Source organism: Coprinopsis cinerea (genome assembly GCF_000182895.1).
Source record: "Coprinopsis cinerea okayama7#130 chromosome 10 map unlocalized cont3.10, whole genome shotgun sequence".
NCBI classification, from domain to species: Eukaryota; Fungi; Basidiomycota; class Agaricomycetes; order Agaricales; family Psathyrellaceae; genus Coprinopsis; species Coprinopsis cinerea.
In genome coordinates this window covers 1,096,232-1,112,046 of record NW_003307535.1, presented here as the reverse complement: position 1 = coordinate 1,112,046, position 15,815 = coordinate 1,096,232, and the positions used below count along the sequence as shown (strand labels likewise).

The following is a 15,815-nucleotide window of genomic DNA, read 5'->3' as shown; positions in this document are numbered from 1 at the left end:
ATGCGGTAGAAAGAAGGATGTAAGGCGCTAAACCAGGAGCTTAAGGGAGAAAACCTTTCAATGAGGGCCGTGGTTCCGACGGTGAATTTCCGATGAACGTGGATGCCAACGTCGAATCAGACAGTGTCATGGACTGGACCTAGGTTATTCTATGTGTACCCAGAGTAGATTCTTGTGCAAATGGCACATGCTCCCTCTCAACGTTTTTGAAGGCGAGACCGCGAGAGGCGCACGTTGTCTCACGTTGTACGGTGCTGGATGGAATGAAAATGTTATCGCTACAGAGGCCGCGATGCATACCATCAATTATTGATCGTACTTGGGGACGGTGAGTGGTCGTTCTGGGAAGTTCATCTTGTTGTCGCAATCGGAGTGGGAAAGCCCGACAGAGAGCTCTGAGCTTGGAGAAAGAAATCTGCCTTTGTGCGGGGCGTAGCGTGTAGGCCTCATCATGATGAGAGATGATAGACGCCCAGCCTGAGGCTGCCAGTTGCCCTGTTACCTGGGCCTTCGAATTCGCGAAGTCTTCTTGCATCCCAAAACACCGAACATAGAGATCGCGCATCAGGTCACTCACTACCTGTGTCAGTACTAAGAAATATTCGAGGTAACACAGGTGCGGTCACAGACTACTGGATTCCTCACGTTGATCAACCAATGCACCACTCTCCCGGACCTCCCAGATCGGTCCATCTCCGAAATAAGCGCCGACCGTACGAATGACGCGTCCACCCGTCGGTCCTGGAACCTGAGTTCGTTTCGTCGGGTTGTCGGGGAATGATCACTTCGCCCTTATACATACGGAGATCCATCATCCAAGCTTTCGTCCGGTTGGGGACCTTTGGGCTGCGAAGGGACATACCTTCCATCTGGTCGACTGGGTTGCTCCAGGGTGCTCTCCATTGACACGAGGTCGATGAGAAAAATCGAATGTCTGGGTGGAATGTATCATGTCGAGTCATTTTCACGGGCCCTCAATCCGGCCGATGAGCACCTCAGCGGTCTGAAGACATTAGACGGCGTGGATCGACTGGGAGAAATGGAGTGAGGAATAGTACCCTTGCTGGGGTCTGCATTCGTCGAAAGATGCGATGGGGTCCTGCGCGCCTATTCGTGATAGTGGAACATGCCATGCCATAATACCTGCAGGGTTCCACCGCCGGTGCGATAAGACAGCGAAGGGATGCTCTTATTACTCAGATATGAACCATCGCTCTAGTACTGGCAGATCTAGATAAAAATTGTCTGCACACAACTTCAATCTTCATTATTGTCGTGTTCACAGTCAGTACACGGGCGCCTCGAGGCTACCACCACCACGCGACAGGTCACAAGAAGCCCATCGATAACGTTCAAGGCTGATACGACGTCAACGGCGACCAACATCAAACGGGCAAACGAGAACGACATAGCTAAGTCCCCTCTACAGCTTCAGAAGGCGCCGAATGTATCGGTACCAACATCAGAAAGAATCCGAAGGGACTTATCCTCATTTACCACCCAACTGGCGGACCTGGTGTCAACACGTTTGTTGGCGACAAAACGGGGATTCCAATGTTGTAATTGAATAGATATGCGTCTTCCCGCCGTTTTGCTGGATACTTCAGACAGTTCAAGATTGGGTGATTGGGTTGCTGCAACCAATCTTTGTGTGAACAAGATGGCGATGGCTGGCGGACGGAAATGAGGAAAACTAAGTACCTCCCGAGTCAAAAAGCCAAACGTCGCCACGAATGAGCGGACATCGGGTCCTTCCTACGGCGCTTCCCACTTCACACAGATCGTCGCGAGTTGTTCAAGCACAGCAGTAGTACAAAGTTTATTAGTCCGTGGTCACCTTTATTCTCCTAGAAGTACAGCTTGTTTTCAACCTTTCATGAATATTCTAATAACGTTAGGCGTCTTCTCTAAGCACATCTCTCATCTTCACAATCGGGAAGCCTCAGCAACGAAGTTGATACCCTGAACATGGGTCAGCAGACAATAGCCGACGAGGGCTAGGCTAGCAACTCACAGTTTGGATGTTCTTGGCGAGCTCTGGAACAGCAGCGGAGACGAGAGCCTTCTCAGCATCGGTGAGAGTTCCGAGCGGCGAGATCTTAGCAACACCATCGGTCTATGGCAATGGAAGGGTCAACAGCGATTATTGTATAACCAGTTGGACTGTACTTACGCCAAGCTCGATATTCGAAGAGAAGTAGGCGAGCTCTTGACCAAGCTCCTTGGTAAGCTCAGCCGCGCCAGAAGGATCGGCTTCGAGGCTGACATAGCTGGGTGCGACGAGACCCTTCTCGCCCTTCAAAGCACGGATTACCTTGAAAGCGAACTCTGCGCCAGCGTAGGCCATGGAAAGCGTGGCGGATCCGCCTCCGTTCTTGGCTTTGACGACTTCGTCACCGCCGAATTGGATTCGGTTGACGAGTGCGTCATAGTCAGTCTTGGCGAGGCTGGAGGGAAGAGGGTGGGTCGATTGGGAAAGAAGAGGAACGATCTAGAGGCGGATCTTCAGCGAGAGCCGCGAGGAAGAAATGCGGAGACTTACGGTGACGCCAGAGTGGCCACCAACGACGGGGACAACGACGTCCTTGGAGAGGGAGAGATCACCGAGGATCTCAGAGACGAAGGTGGATGCTCGGACAACGTCGAGGGTGGTGACACCGAAGAGGCTGAGGGATAGATCAGGACACGGGCTTGGTGTATAAGTAGGGTTGGACTTGCCGCTTGGGGTCGAAGACGCCGTGCTTCTTGAAGACCTCGGCAACAATGGGGACGGTGGAGTTGACAGGATTCGAGATGACCAAGACGAAAGCTTTGGGAGCGGTCTTCGCGATAGCCGTAGCAAGATCCTTGACGATGCCAGCGTTGATCTAGAGTATATGTTAGCAGGGAAGAGAATCCAATCCGACGTCATAAATTACCTTGAAAAGGTCGTCTCTGTATGGCGGAGATATATAAATAGGGAACGATCATTTCCTGATCGAGTCGACGTACCTGGTCATCTAGGGAAAGAGTCAGGACATCGTCTAATACAGAATCATAATCTGAAACTTACTCCTGGCTTGCGGGGAACACCAGCAGGGATGAGGATCACTTCAGCTCCAGTCAAGGTCTTGGTGAGACCATCATCAGCTGGGAGGTAGCCCTCAACCTTTGCAGGGGTCGATATATGAGAAAGATCGGCAGCAACGCCTGGTGTGTTGACGATATCGTAGAGGCCAAGCTAATCGAGCACCGTCAGTTCCTCTCGACTCGGATGTTTTCAACTGTGCAGTTCACCTGAGTGACAAGGGGGTTGTTCTTCAACAAGAGGGCCAAAGGTTGGCCGATACCGCCTGCAACGCGTCAGTTCTCTGTGACAACAACGACGAAAAATGTCTTACCAGCAGCTCCGAGAACGACAGCCTTCACCATTGTAGCAGTTGGGTATGTAGTGGTAGATGATAAACCTGGAATCGATGGATTCCGAGTTATCAGGGCTGTCTCCGGATCTACACGTGATTCGATGAGTCCATTCCAATGACGCGGAAAGACGCGTTCCCTGCTTTCCGTGAACGTCGACATCACTTCTTGTCTGTGACGACATACCTTCACGCAGAACACAGGATCATTACGGGACAATACTAACGACTGGATATTAGTCGAACATGTCAGAACGGGCCTTTGAAAGCCATGGAGGGAATCGGAACGCGACATCTTTCGACAGGGGCTGGATGGAGCAGAATCGAACGCGCTGCAAGTGCGGTGAACCAACCCCAAAAGTGAGGATTCTTCGCCCGGATCTTGACTTTCTGACTGAATAATGACTGAATAGAGATGACAGGATGACTCCGAGGGTGCTCTCCAGTCTAGACAGCATTGCAAGAGATCCTTGGAAACTAACTAAACCATGAGAACTTCAGCGCTTCAACGTGAACTCACCGCTGTCACCATTCTCGCGATAATTTCTCGTTTGACATTCGCCGAACCCCGCGGCTTTCTAGGTGTTACTCGTGGTGATTGCAGCTGGAGGAGATGCTTCCACTCTCGTAAGCAGGCTCGAGCCCTGTGAGAGGACAGAACGATTCGCAGCAATCCACACTCGAGCTCTTCGACGTGGCGTCCCAACATGTAAAAAAAGATCGGGGCAGACCGACTCGGACAACTAGCGCTTGTCGAGGGGCCCAAGGCCGAGCAATGGGAAGCGGAGGTCTTGGTACCCGCTTTGTTTGACAATCTTGATCCGCTCCTCCTTCTCTTCCCTGCGGTGGTTTGGTTCTCCATGACCGTTCTCAGCCCGTTACCCTCACTGACCGCTCTCGTCCCCCCTGGCACATTTCCCGCTCGTCTTGGTCAACACTGAAACATGTCACTGATCATCGTACCAAGATCTACCGCCGCCATGGCGTGGCTGTCCGGAGCGACCCCTTGCGAAATGTGCAAAATCGTTCATTCCGCAACCTTTCTTCCCCTGGATGGAGCCATTGCCGCTTACTCACGATCTCCGGCCCTTTGCATCCCAGCAGGTCGTTCCTGGATGTCTACAGGACCAGCGTCCACACACAGCTCATAGTTTTCCCTCATACTAGGATATGCCTTTAGCCGCACCAAACACCCTCGATCTTAGGTCCGTTGTCACTGTAGGCTGTCCAATGACCTCCCTCACCCCAACTTGGGTGCGTCTGAACACACTGCTGGCCTGACAAACCAGCATGATCTGGCCGGCAGATGACCAGTCAACTCATCTCAATGTCAGCACCCTCAGCAGGACCGTCCCCGCCGCGTGGCAAGCCAATGCAAAGTGGCAGAGAAGAAGATCCTCTGCTAAGTCCGTGAGCAGCGATCCCTGATTGGTTAGATTGAGGGTGCTTTTCCGAGGTCAGCGAGATGCCGATGCCACACCCTAACAGTCTATAGAACGTGCCAAAACTTATGATGTTCGCTGGTGTTGCTCTCACGGAATCAGCGTTGAATCGCATCGGGGCAGTTCGAAAGCATGTATCTGACTGTCTCTCTGAGTCCTGTGTTTCTTCTCCGATCCCTTTGGTCTAAAGGTCTTCATTTTTTCGCGACATGATCTCGAAATATATTCCTGGTGCTCGCGGTTAACGTAATGACCTCGCCGGATGCCAATAGCCGCTGACGACCAGTGGCAAACATTGTCAGAGCAGTGCCTCAAGTATGACCGTAGCCGCGTGCAATGGATCACCTAGTCAAGATGCCCTCTCAACACCCCATCGCCATCGCCATCCATCATATGTGCCAATATGCGACATTTGCGAGAGTAGCTAAGTCACATTTGAAATTCATTTATCCAGACTAAGATTCCGAAGCTCGGGGGCGACAGTGGTTCGATGTGACATTTCGAAGTGTTTGGGAGGTCAGACGTTTAGGACGCCCACTTGCACCCACGAATTCATTTCCGTTACTCCGTCTCGAAGAAAGACTGCAGTGCATCGTTGACGTCGTCGACTCTTCGACTTCTCCTTGCTTTGTACAAAGGAACATTATCACCAACATGGAACGACCAATGGACGCAGGACGGATCACGTCCCGGTTATCCATGGAAAAGTATGTTTGGATGATGTTTGGAAGCCCTTTCATGTTGTCATCTCAAAGGGGTTGAAAAACACTCTCCCATATGCTTCATGGTACCTTTATGTCACCAATAATGGGCCATCCTTCTAACCACTTAGCAAAGATCAGCGCAGCTCCCAAAACAAAGGAACAAATGAAATAAGTCCCTGGAATGCGCTGACAAAACCCGAGCAAATTGCTCAGTCCGGGCCTCCGGCGCCTTTGAATGGTGAAATGCCTCCTACAGGTTGACTTCTGAACGCAGTGCTCGGTGTTCGCGAGATAGTACTTAGCAACGTACCCTCCAGGCCATCACCGTATTGGCCCCAGGCTAGTCTTCTGTGAACGACACTCTCATTCACTGTATCACATCAACGCGAACCCCTACGCAACCGATCACAGCACCGCTGTAAAGGTAGCTATTCTGAGAGTCTCGCGGGAGGCAACTGGCAGGATGAGGTCACTCTCACCCTAAAGGATCGCTATGTACTGTCGTGCATCGGGGTCCAGATGATCTAACGCTTGCGTGTGTGCCTTCGACCCGTTTTGTATGTGTGGCTCTCTTCCGAGCTTCCCTCCAGCATAAAGAATTGCCCTGCCGGGGTAGCTTCGAAGGACACTTCGACTTCGCCACTGCTGTCACGGAAAGTTCTGCCCCGCCCACCGTTCAAAGAGGCTTCTGGCTTCTACCACTACTACGTTCGGCCTCCGTTGAGGATCAGGTGCGCACGCCGCCGAACGCTTCTACTCGACCGTGGGGAACACCAAGGTCGTCTTGGCCATTGGATAACTACCAATAAGTAATCCACTGCTAACCCTTCTTTGATTTGAATGATTGAAAGGCTCCCGCCCAGCTGCCCATGTTAAGTTCATTCCGACCTGACGGCTACTGATGGAAGGGTTCGGGTTGCTGATCCGCACCAGCCTTGGGCTGGTCAGCAGACACAGAGGCTCAGGTAACACACACCGTTGTGACAGCCGATACATAGAAGGACAATTTGATGGAACTCATGTGCTCTGCAGTGACTACATACTTACAAACGACAGACGAGTATTCAAAACTAAACAGAAAACAATTGTTCCAGTCTATCCGAGTATGTTTCCTGACGAGTACGTAGCATTAGACTTGGAGGAAACCAATCAACTTGTGCCTTGACATCCTTTGTTGCCCCTCGGAGGCAATTTGCTACTCAGGGACCTTCATCCCTTCTTCGAAGGCACTGCAGGGCACTCCAGAGATTTCTGGCGCTTTTTGAGTGGCTTCGCCTTCGTCACCACCCTGGCCACACCTTGACGCTAAACGTTTGTAGTTCGACATGACGTCATTTGGGCGCTTAACCGAGAGTTAGCCTCCCCAGCGGCAAAGTCCGAAGGCCTCGACTGCAGGAACCAGGAATTTCATGCACGTAAGTAGACAAGGGGAAAGAGGAATGCAAAACAAGGAAGATAACTCTGTCCCGGTGATGTGCTGGAATGGACATCGTATGCCCCCAACCCACCTTTTCGAGGGTGTAATCTTGTCGCCCCATACGTCAGCCACGCTCAACCTGAAGCCTTTGGGACGCAATCTGTGGATGGCGCATGCAGCGTCTGAATTTTGCCTTTCGAGGGCGAGTGGTATCTTCGGATCGAGCGCCAGAAGCCTGGACTGTTTTCATTATCGATGAGTACACGAGTCACTCACTTGATCAAGCTAACAGCACTATGTCATAGAGAAGTTCTTCGAATATGAGACTTATGCTCTGGTGGGCAATATCACAGGTGGTTTCATGGGACCTCGCCAAGCGCTGGAAAAGGTCAAGATACGTCGTGGCGCGTGTGTCTTCTTCCAGTATGGCCGTGCTTTATTTTCCGTGGAGTCGAAGTAAAAACGGTCATCTCAGCTCATTATCTTCGCCAAATGTGCGCTTGCCCAGTATGCTAAACGAAAGCTTCTATCACTCTCTGAAAACTAGCGGAGTAGCTAGTCTCCCACAGGAAAGTCCAACATTCGATGCCTCCTTTGGGAGAAGCTAGCATGAGACGGGCTTGCGAATCCTTGAAGGTTCGAATATGAAAGAAGAACAAATATAGCTTCTAATAGAAATAAGCGTTGCACGGGAGAACCCACCTGGAAAGGCAGTCCCGCCCCCGCATTGATTTGCGGCGCGTCTGCTGATCGCCTTAAACAAACGAGAAGTGGATGTGTCTTTCTTCCCAGTCTTCGGCCGACCGAGGACTGGAGTTTAACAATGTGTAATGAGATCATCCTTGACATATGCAGTTAGAGGAATATCATTGGTAGTACGCCACAGTCTATTCCACGATGTGTAACTGCAGGAAATGAAACAAGGAAGGAACCTGACATGAAATAGGCAGAGGCTAGGCAATGGCCCGGTTAGTTGTTAAGGTACTCGAAGTTTCAGGGCTACTTTTGCTTGAGGATAGTGGATAAACATCATCATCATTGACGTCTACTAACTGAATACCTCTCAGCGTTTTCCTCGAGCTATGAATAGTCGTCTTATCGCTGAAGTTCCGGGTAGCAATGCCACGGTTCTGCCGCCTGCGTAGACTCTGACCGCGCCTCCCTCGGCATCATAGAGAGCGGCTTACTCACGAAACGTGTCTCGTGCATCGAATTCCGTTGTTTGAAACCCCGTTGTCTACATATGGCTGGCATATCTCCTTCATGGAAGTAAAGCAGTGCGGTCGAACCTCAGCCGTTCTGAGAACCACCGCTCCAAGCCCGTACTCTGTGAAATGCCGCACAAGTTCACCGCCATTTACATAAAATAGACTGCCGTCGATCACCTCGGGAAGTCGCAGAGGAACACCTCCTGACCTCAGGGCTAGGCTGCCACGAGCGCTTCAACGTGCTTCCGAGGGGGTCAGGCGGGTACGAGGTTGCGAGATACGGTTCCCGACTTTCCCTTTACGGAAAGGCACTTGTCGCCGCCGACGCACCTCATGACGAGGCGACCCCTCGTTGCACTCCGATTCTGTCCCGCAGTCGGACAGTTGAACTCCTCTGTCAACGAGGTCTTGATCCACCTTCAGCCCCATGTTACAGTGAATCAAGCATGTTTTTCCGCAGAGTTGAGACAAGGAAGCTTCCCCTGTTTAGCAGCTCGTGCGGGAAGTTGGGAAAGTGCTACTCAGCATTGAGGTCATTCAAGTCCGGTTTTCTGAGGCAATTTGAAAGCTCCTAAATTGCCGTATGATGTGGCGTCTCACAAGACAACCGGAGAACGACAGAAGAGAAGGGACTTCAACGGGAACTTCGCTCTGTAAGGCAACCTGCTTGATTGAGCGCGCACGGGACCTATACTTCTCAGTCGTTTGGGCACCCTTTTAAGGCAATACTACACCAGAAACAAGGCGACCTTCCCCACATCAGAGCACATATGATGTAAACCATGCTAAATGACCTTCGTGAAGACAATCACGTTAGGAAAGTGTCTATTTCACTTGTACGTTAACTGCCCAAAGGGACCTGAGTGCGGGGGAACTGCTCCTTTCACGAGTACGCCCTTCTCCTTCGGTATCATTGATGATGTACGGCATTTTGTTCTAACTATAATCAAGTCCCCGCGTTTCCAGATACTGGGTCGGGATGCCCATATACGGATGTAGAGTGGTTAGCTACCCGCCCGCTAACCTCGAGGGTGAGCTTTACTGGGACTTATCCCTCGTGCTAATCCTACACAAGCTATCCCGCACATGACAAATAGATGATACTTCTATTAAAGATTGCGGGGAGGATAGGTACGAGGTCAAATATGCCAAATGGACTACTCGTTGGATTAAACACTTTCTATTCAAGGTGTTATGCTTGTAGGGTCTCGATGAAGCCCTCCCGCTGGTCCACTTCCATCGGGCGACAGGGCATGCACTTGGCGAAAGGACGGGATCCCAGGTAGGCCATTGCAACACTGAGTAACCTCCCTCAGTCGTCCGTCTCTGCATGGTGAAGTTTCTACATTCCTTCGCCCGAAATTGCCTACGCCCTCTCCGTGCACTGACTGACCCAGAACGGGTGGATCCTATGCAAAAAGTGGCCTATGGATGTTATGACGACACTTTCGCGGAGGAAGAACGACAGAATTGTGGAGCGCGTTTCATGATGCTCAAAAAGAGTTCGCCAAGGCAGTGGACGCGAAGATCCTACGTCGAAGGGAAGTGGAGAGACACTAACAAGTCGATAGCTAACTCCCTGATAATTCTTAAGCGCCGGCGATGCGGCGGGCAGGTCAACACAGGTGTACGAAACGGAATCGTTTAGTATTTCTGGTATGATTGCATTTCAAGCACAGGAATAGCACATATCACATTCAAGGTACAGTTACAAGGTACATGCCACAGTAAGTAGGCGATGTGCGTAGCGGAGAGAGCAAACAACCGTCCTGCCTGATTAAGCCTAGCACATGCTCGCGCTCCTTCAAAATGCTAGATGCTATTCTAAGCACAACACACGGGAGAATGTCAACTTCGCGAGAAATTCCAAGGCCAGGCGCAGACGCAATACTTCAGCACTCACAGACGCCACCACAACTCCCAAATCGGACACTTACCAGCGGGATCCTGTGGTCACCCTCCCAACCCATACATGGAATGTACGGTCTTTATCAAAGCACACGCGTGATAGCGAAGGAACCGGTGGTTGTATTATTGCGGCGCGCATAGTTGGAGGCTACATAGCGGCACCGTGATTCCTCCAGACAGAGGCTATCTATAGCACTGTGGGGATGGCTATCGGCGAGTACCACTGGAGTTGGTCTCAGTTGCTCTTTCGAGGAGACCGGCGGGATGATGGGACGGGTGGGTTGTACAAGCTCCAGATTCTAGAAACTGCGATGCATGAGGTTATCGTCCGCCGGTTATACATAGTTCCCCACACAGTAGGTCTTCAGGGCGCTCTGTTGTAAACAGCCTCAATAGAATGCCGAAAGTTCGTCTCTGCAAGGCACACATGGGTACCAGGGCGCCTCTAATAGGCAGTCCGACCTTTCTGGATCAAAAAGGCAACAATATAGGCGCAATAAAACGATCAACTCGAAGGATGGAGGCGGATCCGGGGAATTTGGATCAATGAAAGGAAACACGCTAGTAGATTCCCGTAGCCAAAGGCACTGGATGGCACAGTACAGAGCTCTCTGTTGCGACGGTAGCGGGACCTAAGAGCCCCAACACCATGGACATAGAACTTAACGAGGAAAGTCGATCCTCATCAAGCGGTAGCGGCGGCGGCGTCGACAAGCTCTAGCTTATCTCGCTGTTCCTTGAAGGGAGGGAGCGAGGGAGGGACTTAGCGAACAGCGAGGCCTCAGGATCATCGTTCGTTAAGTTAAAACTTGCTGCTGTTGCATTCCAGCCCGAGAGCCAGCAAGACCGTGGAGGTAAGAAATATCCTTTTCGGCTTTCGAGCGCGTCGGAGGGAACGGAGAGGATGGATTCTGGGGGACTGAGAGCGCCAGTTGCCAGTTGCACCTGAGTTACCGATAGCAAAACAGGACAGCGAGGTGTTGATTGCCCTCCACGCCAATAGGAACTAGTTTGCTGTGTGTTCTCCAGAGAGGTCGGAAGGTAGTTGCCAAGAGCACGCTTGTCATCCCCAGAAGCGCTGGAGGGGCAACCGCAGAACCTATATTGGTTACGGGTTCCTTGATTTAGTCAACTTCGGCTTCGAGGACGCGAACGCTGGAAACGGAATCAGCGGTCAAGTTCATTCAAAGTTACATCCCTTCAAGACATACTGACCACGCCTCGATAGATCAACCTGAGAGAGTCATCGGAGGAACAGGAGCACCTACGTCCTTCCAATCGGCCTTTCGGGTGAAAAGGGGCTCGGTGTCGCGTGTTATCCTCCTAAAAGCTGTTCTCGAACATGCAGGAAGTCGAAGACCGCCGAAATCCAGATTGCAGATTCTATCAAGGGACACGACCCCATCTGATCTATCCAAAGAAGTCGTCAGAACGATGTACACCGCAAGAGAAGGGATGCAGTATCATAACCTGACCACTGACCTACCAGACGCAGTTTAGCGGGCAGCGTGGCTTGATCAGCAGGTGTCGTTCGAAAATCAACTAATCTCCACTGGCGCCCCTCATCCTCCCAGCGTAGGAATATCTATAGTGTGATGTTCAAAGGGCGTCTTTTAACTGTCGCTAATCACCTTCTGAACGTCCGTCAATAGGTCTCGTCGAGAGTCGAATTGTAACACACGAATACGCACAGATTCAGTCAATTTGGGAAACCCTGGACCGGAAGAACGGGCGGATGTTCTTCGCATGAATTGAGGGGTAGGATTGAATTTGGGGTTACGTCGTATGTCGTACTGTCGTAGGTTGCATCAGGTGTCACGAAGAGGGTCGTGGAGAAGTGGGAGTAAAGGAAAGGATGCGTCCGTGGTCAAGGTTCGGGATGAGCTTGGTTTGCTTGGCATTAACCAGCCTCATCATTCGAACGCGTCCTACTGTCACTGAACTTCTTCGCGAAAACATTCATGAGCGTATGGTGACCCTGCTAGCATACATTAAAAGGTTAACCGAAAGGATATGTTGTGTTGTCGTTGGAGTTGGGGGAAAGTGTCCGCTGATTCGAAGAGTGGAGATTAACATAACCTCAGAATCACGAACCCTTCGCCTCCTCGCATAGACTCGTTCTAGCCCGTGCAAGATATCAGTTGGAGCACCTTGTGTGCAGGGACGGAATCAGGAAACTCAGGCGGAGCCTACAACTTGTAAGTCATGAGATTAATATCGTTATCAGGCTCCAGCAGCAACGCCTTGCATCACGGAATTGACGGTGGAAGAGGGCGTGCATACCCCATTCCATACTTCAGCCAATCCAAAGTCGCCGTTTACAGTTCCAATACAAAGGTATCGTAAGTATTGCTGAAAGTCACAGGTAAGCGCTGGGCCATCCAACACGCTCCTCTACCTGTAGCATGTGCCATCGGCGACCACGAGGCAGTGCCAGCAGGCTGGATTGAAACGCGTTCCATCTTCCATATCTCCAACTTCAAGCGGCGACGGCCAAGGCAACTGAGATGCGGAATGGTTCTCCACGACTGACCAGGATCCAGCGTGCTGAATCCACACCATGTGCATACAGCGATACCCGTGGAACTGGAGCGAAAGAACAGAGTCCAAAGTTCTAGATAATCTTAACTTCATATAATACATTAGCGCCCCAAAAGTTCTCGGACACCAGAAAAACGCAGGCTTGAACCTGTGTGCGTAAACCCGCAGTCAATGGAACACGAGGCGGTGTGCTGTACGGCGGTGAGAAGACGATATTGGAGATTTTCCAAAAGGACCAAGTTCTGTCGCATGAGATTGTGGATTCAGCTGAGCTGGGAGCAAAATAACGATTGGACGATACGTATACGTGGAACACGGAGGTCACCTCGCCACCGACCACAACCGGTCCTCGGAACGTCCACCCACTGACGCTGTCAAAGATGGTTATAGACAACGGGGTTTGGAGTTTGGAATTAAATGGCTGAACTTACTTTGGGTGAAGTCTGAGTCTAGCCTTGAGCTCATCGTCGCGTGTGGGGAGAAAGAACCTAGAGAGATCGAAGGTTTTTGGTGGGCTTAAGCGCTGTATAAAAAGAAACGCGTCTAATTATTGCTTGACTGCTGGAGATGGAAGACAGTGACGCTCAGGTGATGCAGTCTTAGTCCGAGTCTAAATGAGAAGATGAGTGAGCGATAGCGAAGGTCCTATTCTTGAAACGGAATCCATAACGAGCCAGAGAGAACAGAACCACAGAGGAATAGAACGGGGAGCTGATTCGGATCGAGGCTCAAGACAGACAAGACTCAGGAGGCACGCGAGGTTTGTGTTGGCAGTCGGTTGTGGATTGGATATCATAGAGACAACATTTGGTATCAAGAAAGCTATGTGTGTGATGCGAAGAGAGAAATAATAATGATAAGGAGCCAAGTTGCGTTGGGGTATGTTGGTAAAGATTGGTTATGTCGTGAAGTTGGGAATCGTGAATGAAGAAGTAATGTTACAAGTAGGTTAGGTTGTTGTTTGATTGATTGCGATGCTTGCGTTGTGTTGTGTGCATGATACAAATGATGAGCGTCCGGTAATGCGAAGGAGCCAAGGCTGAAGACACTGCGAGATGCGGGTGTTGCGAGGGTCGAGCCTCAGGGAGAAGGCGGATCCATATTTTGAAACAGGTTGGCATGAGGAACCGGAAGAAGTCCATAGATGATCCCGAGGTAGGGAAACCGCAATGCGATGCGGCGGGTAAGAGGCAGGGGTGGGCGTTGCTGGGTGCGGATGGCAATCTGGTTGCCAGAATGGAGACCGGGTCGCAACCTGGGACTGGCGACAAGCCAGTGAGCGATTGGTCGAGTAGGGTAGGCGTCCAAAGCCCGTTGTATTGGGACCGCCGAAAGTCCCCTGGTGGGGCGCTGGCATCCCACTGCCTGCTGCTACTGCTGAACCTCAACCTAATGCTCCTTCAGAAACCTCCCAAACACCCATCGTCCTGCAAGCTGATAGCCCCAAAGGTGGTGCAGAGAGCACTGGGTGAGCTGCCCTTCTCCGCAAGCTGCTTGAGATACTCCCGGCGACGACTGCTACTCCGCTTCTTGGTGGGAGCTGGGGTGCGCTCTTCGTCAGTAGACGAGCTGGACGAGTTTGACTCTCGTATCCGTGGGGAGTCGACGAGATTGTCGTGTTTCCGTCGTCCTCGGGAGCGGTCGTGAGCAGGGGGAGAAGGTGGGTAAGGGAGGAAGGCGAGGGCTGCAGAGTCGTTGCATTGGGAGTATTCGTCGTACTCGTACTTCATAGGCAGACCGTTTGCGCCATAAGAGTACTGAGGAGTAGGATGGCCATAAGTGGATGGGCTGTGGTGGAAGGCATCGCTCTCGTCGGAGGAAGACGAGGAGACGTCGGGAATGAGCTGGGGCAGACCGGCGCGTCGGTCGTCGCGAGACCGGGGAGTCCGGCGGGAGGAGGTGGATGACTCGTCACAGAAGTAGGTGCGACCGTTGCGTTCAGGCAAAGCACAGATGTTTTTGGTGACTTGGATCGGAGTGCGGTCGTATGCAGAGGCGGAGTAGGCCGAGTAGGTGCTGCACAGAGCCGGCGTAGGAGGGAAGTGGACGGCGTGCTGGGTGGTAGGCCTTTGTCGTTCTGAAGAACGCTTGAGAATAGACCGGGGCGTCATTGTTATCGCTGGCGTTGGTGGTGGAGGAGTTGTTAGCGAATCATCTAGCCAGAACAGCCCTGTCCTTATATCCAAACCAGATCTTGGCAGTACAGGCGAGACAGGCGCCGTGGTTTACCTTTGTTGATTTATTTCTTTATTTTTAATTCGTTAATTATTTATTTTTCATTTCCCATCTGGAGACACGATCTCTCATCCCCTTCTGTCCATCCATCTCAGATCCATAACTCGAACGGCTGCTCCGGGCCAAGCTTGCCCATTCCATTGTCCTCTCAAGAATTATCTTTTATCATATCGCGCAAGCACCGTCCACCTGATCTTCTCTCACATAGACAATCGCCGTTTCCTAACGATACACCTCGGAAAGCATGCCTTCCTACCTGCAATTCCATAAACGCTCCCCAACTCGTTACAGCAAATACGACAACCCGTCATGAACAACTAAACGAATGCAACGCGTACCGATAAGACAACCTTTCCTTCTCAAAGGACAGAAGCTGAGCGTTGGAAACCAATCGGATCACCCAAAGTACACTGCGCAGTCACCGGAAGACTGAAAGAACATCCAGGTGCCTTTGAGCCTTTGAAGTTTCTTTCAAGCTATCACCCCCGGTTCTCAGCGTTCAGGTCCCTTGCGTTAGTCTCCTCGATCCGGCGTAAATTCCTTGCACACCGACATATCCGGTGTGTTTCTCCTGACCACTGTTCCTGACCTTTGACTACACCTTGTCTCTCGGGAGTTTCTGCCTTTGTGTATCTCTGCATTGGAGAGATTGCAAGGCCACCCGCACGCCGAGCCATCAGCACCTCAGAGGGCGGCAAGAGCGCCCGCTTCCCGAACTCGGTGGGTGTTGTCCAATGTCAGCAGCCAGCCAATCAGAAATCACAACGTCCCTTTGACTCGAAATTCCCAGGAAAAATACGGCTGGAAATTCCGTGTTTCGAAAATCTTCCCTTTCAATGGCTAGGCTTCTTGAAACCACACTGTGCTTCTGTTCCGCCGCACGAGAGAAACCCTAAAATCAGGCGAGGTTTCAAAGGGGTTTCATGTCCTCGGCGCTCCCACCCAGGTCGTGGCGCTGACTC

At 51.5% G+C, this 15,815-nt stretch overlaps 4 protein-coding genes across 4 annotated transcripts; 1 reads left to right on the top strand and 3 right to left on the bottom strand.

Moving 5' to 3' along the window:
- Nucleotides 1–139: 139 nt before the first annotated feature.
- CC1G_15302 (hypothetical protein) lies at nucleotides 140–962 on the bottom strand (the record flags this gene model as incomplete). Its single annotated transcript, XM_002910349.1, has 2 exons — nucleotides 140–278; nucleotides 718–962. The coding sequence occupies 2 exons, from the start codon at nucleotides 960–962 to the stop codon at nucleotides 140–142; spliced, it is 384 nt and encodes a 127-aa protein (XP_002910395.1).
- Nucleotides 963–1,788: 826 nt separating this feature from the next.
- Nucleotides 1,789–3,424, bottom strand: CC1G_09115 (L-malate dehydrogenase). Its single transcript, XM_001834106.2, has 10 exons — nucleotides 3,381–3,424; nucleotides 3,277–3,332; nucleotides 3,053–3,220; nucleotides 2,992–2,999; nucleotides 2,919–2,934; nucleotides 2,719–2,867; nucleotides 2,543–2,666; nucleotides 2,174–2,491; nucleotides 2,015–2,116; nucleotides 1,789–1,962 (listed from the first exon to the last, which is right to left on the bottom strand). The coding sequence occupies exons 1-10, from the start codon at nucleotides 3,409–3,411 to the stop codon at nucleotides 1,927–1,929; spliced, it is 1,008 nt and encodes a 335-aa protein (XP_001834158.2). The 5' UTR covers nucleotides 3,412–3,424; the 3' UTR covers nucleotides 1,789–1,926.
- A 4,497-nt stretch (nucleotides 3,425–7,921) lies between these two features.
- On the top strand, nucleotides 7,922–9,659 carry CC1G_15301 (hypothetical protein; the record flags this gene model as incomplete). Its single annotated transcript, XM_002910348.1, has 8 exons — nucleotides 7,922–7,929; nucleotides 8,052–8,074; nucleotides 8,332–8,604; nucleotides 8,791–8,822; nucleotides 8,987–9,005; nucleotides 9,136–9,200; nucleotides 9,374–9,451; nucleotides 9,591–9,659. 8 exons carry the CDS (start codon nucleotides 7,922–7,924, stop codon nucleotides 9,657–9,659), a joined length of 567 nt encoding a protein of 188 aa, XP_002910394.1.
- A 3,897-nt stretch (nucleotides 9,660–13,556) lies between these two features.
- Nucleotides 13,557–14,729, bottom strand: CC1G_09114 (hypothetical protein; the record flags this gene model as incomplete). Its single annotated transcript, XM_001834105.2, has 2 exons — nucleotides 13,557–14,007; nucleotides 14,038–14,729. 2 exons carry the CDS (start codon nucleotides 14,727–14,729, stop codon nucleotides 13,557–13,559), a joined length of 1,143 nt encoding a protein of 380 aa, XP_001834157.2.
- Between the last annotated feature and the right edge of the window lie 1,086 nt (nucleotides 14,730–15,815).

Bases quoted from the DNA above. Each gene is read 5' to 3' on its own strand.
- CC1G_09115 (XM_001834106.2), bottom strand. From the start codon at position 3,411: ATGGTGAAGGCTGTCGTTCTCGGAGCTGCTG. The intron at 3,221-3,276 runs GTGAACTGCACA...GTGCTCGATTAG, and splicing joins ACAACCCCCTTGTCACTCAG to CTTGGCCTCTACGATATCGT. The intron at 2,667-2,718 runs GCAAGTCCAACC...TCTATCCCTCAG, and splicing joins GGCGTCTTCGACCCCAAGCG to CCTCTTCGGTGTCACCACCC.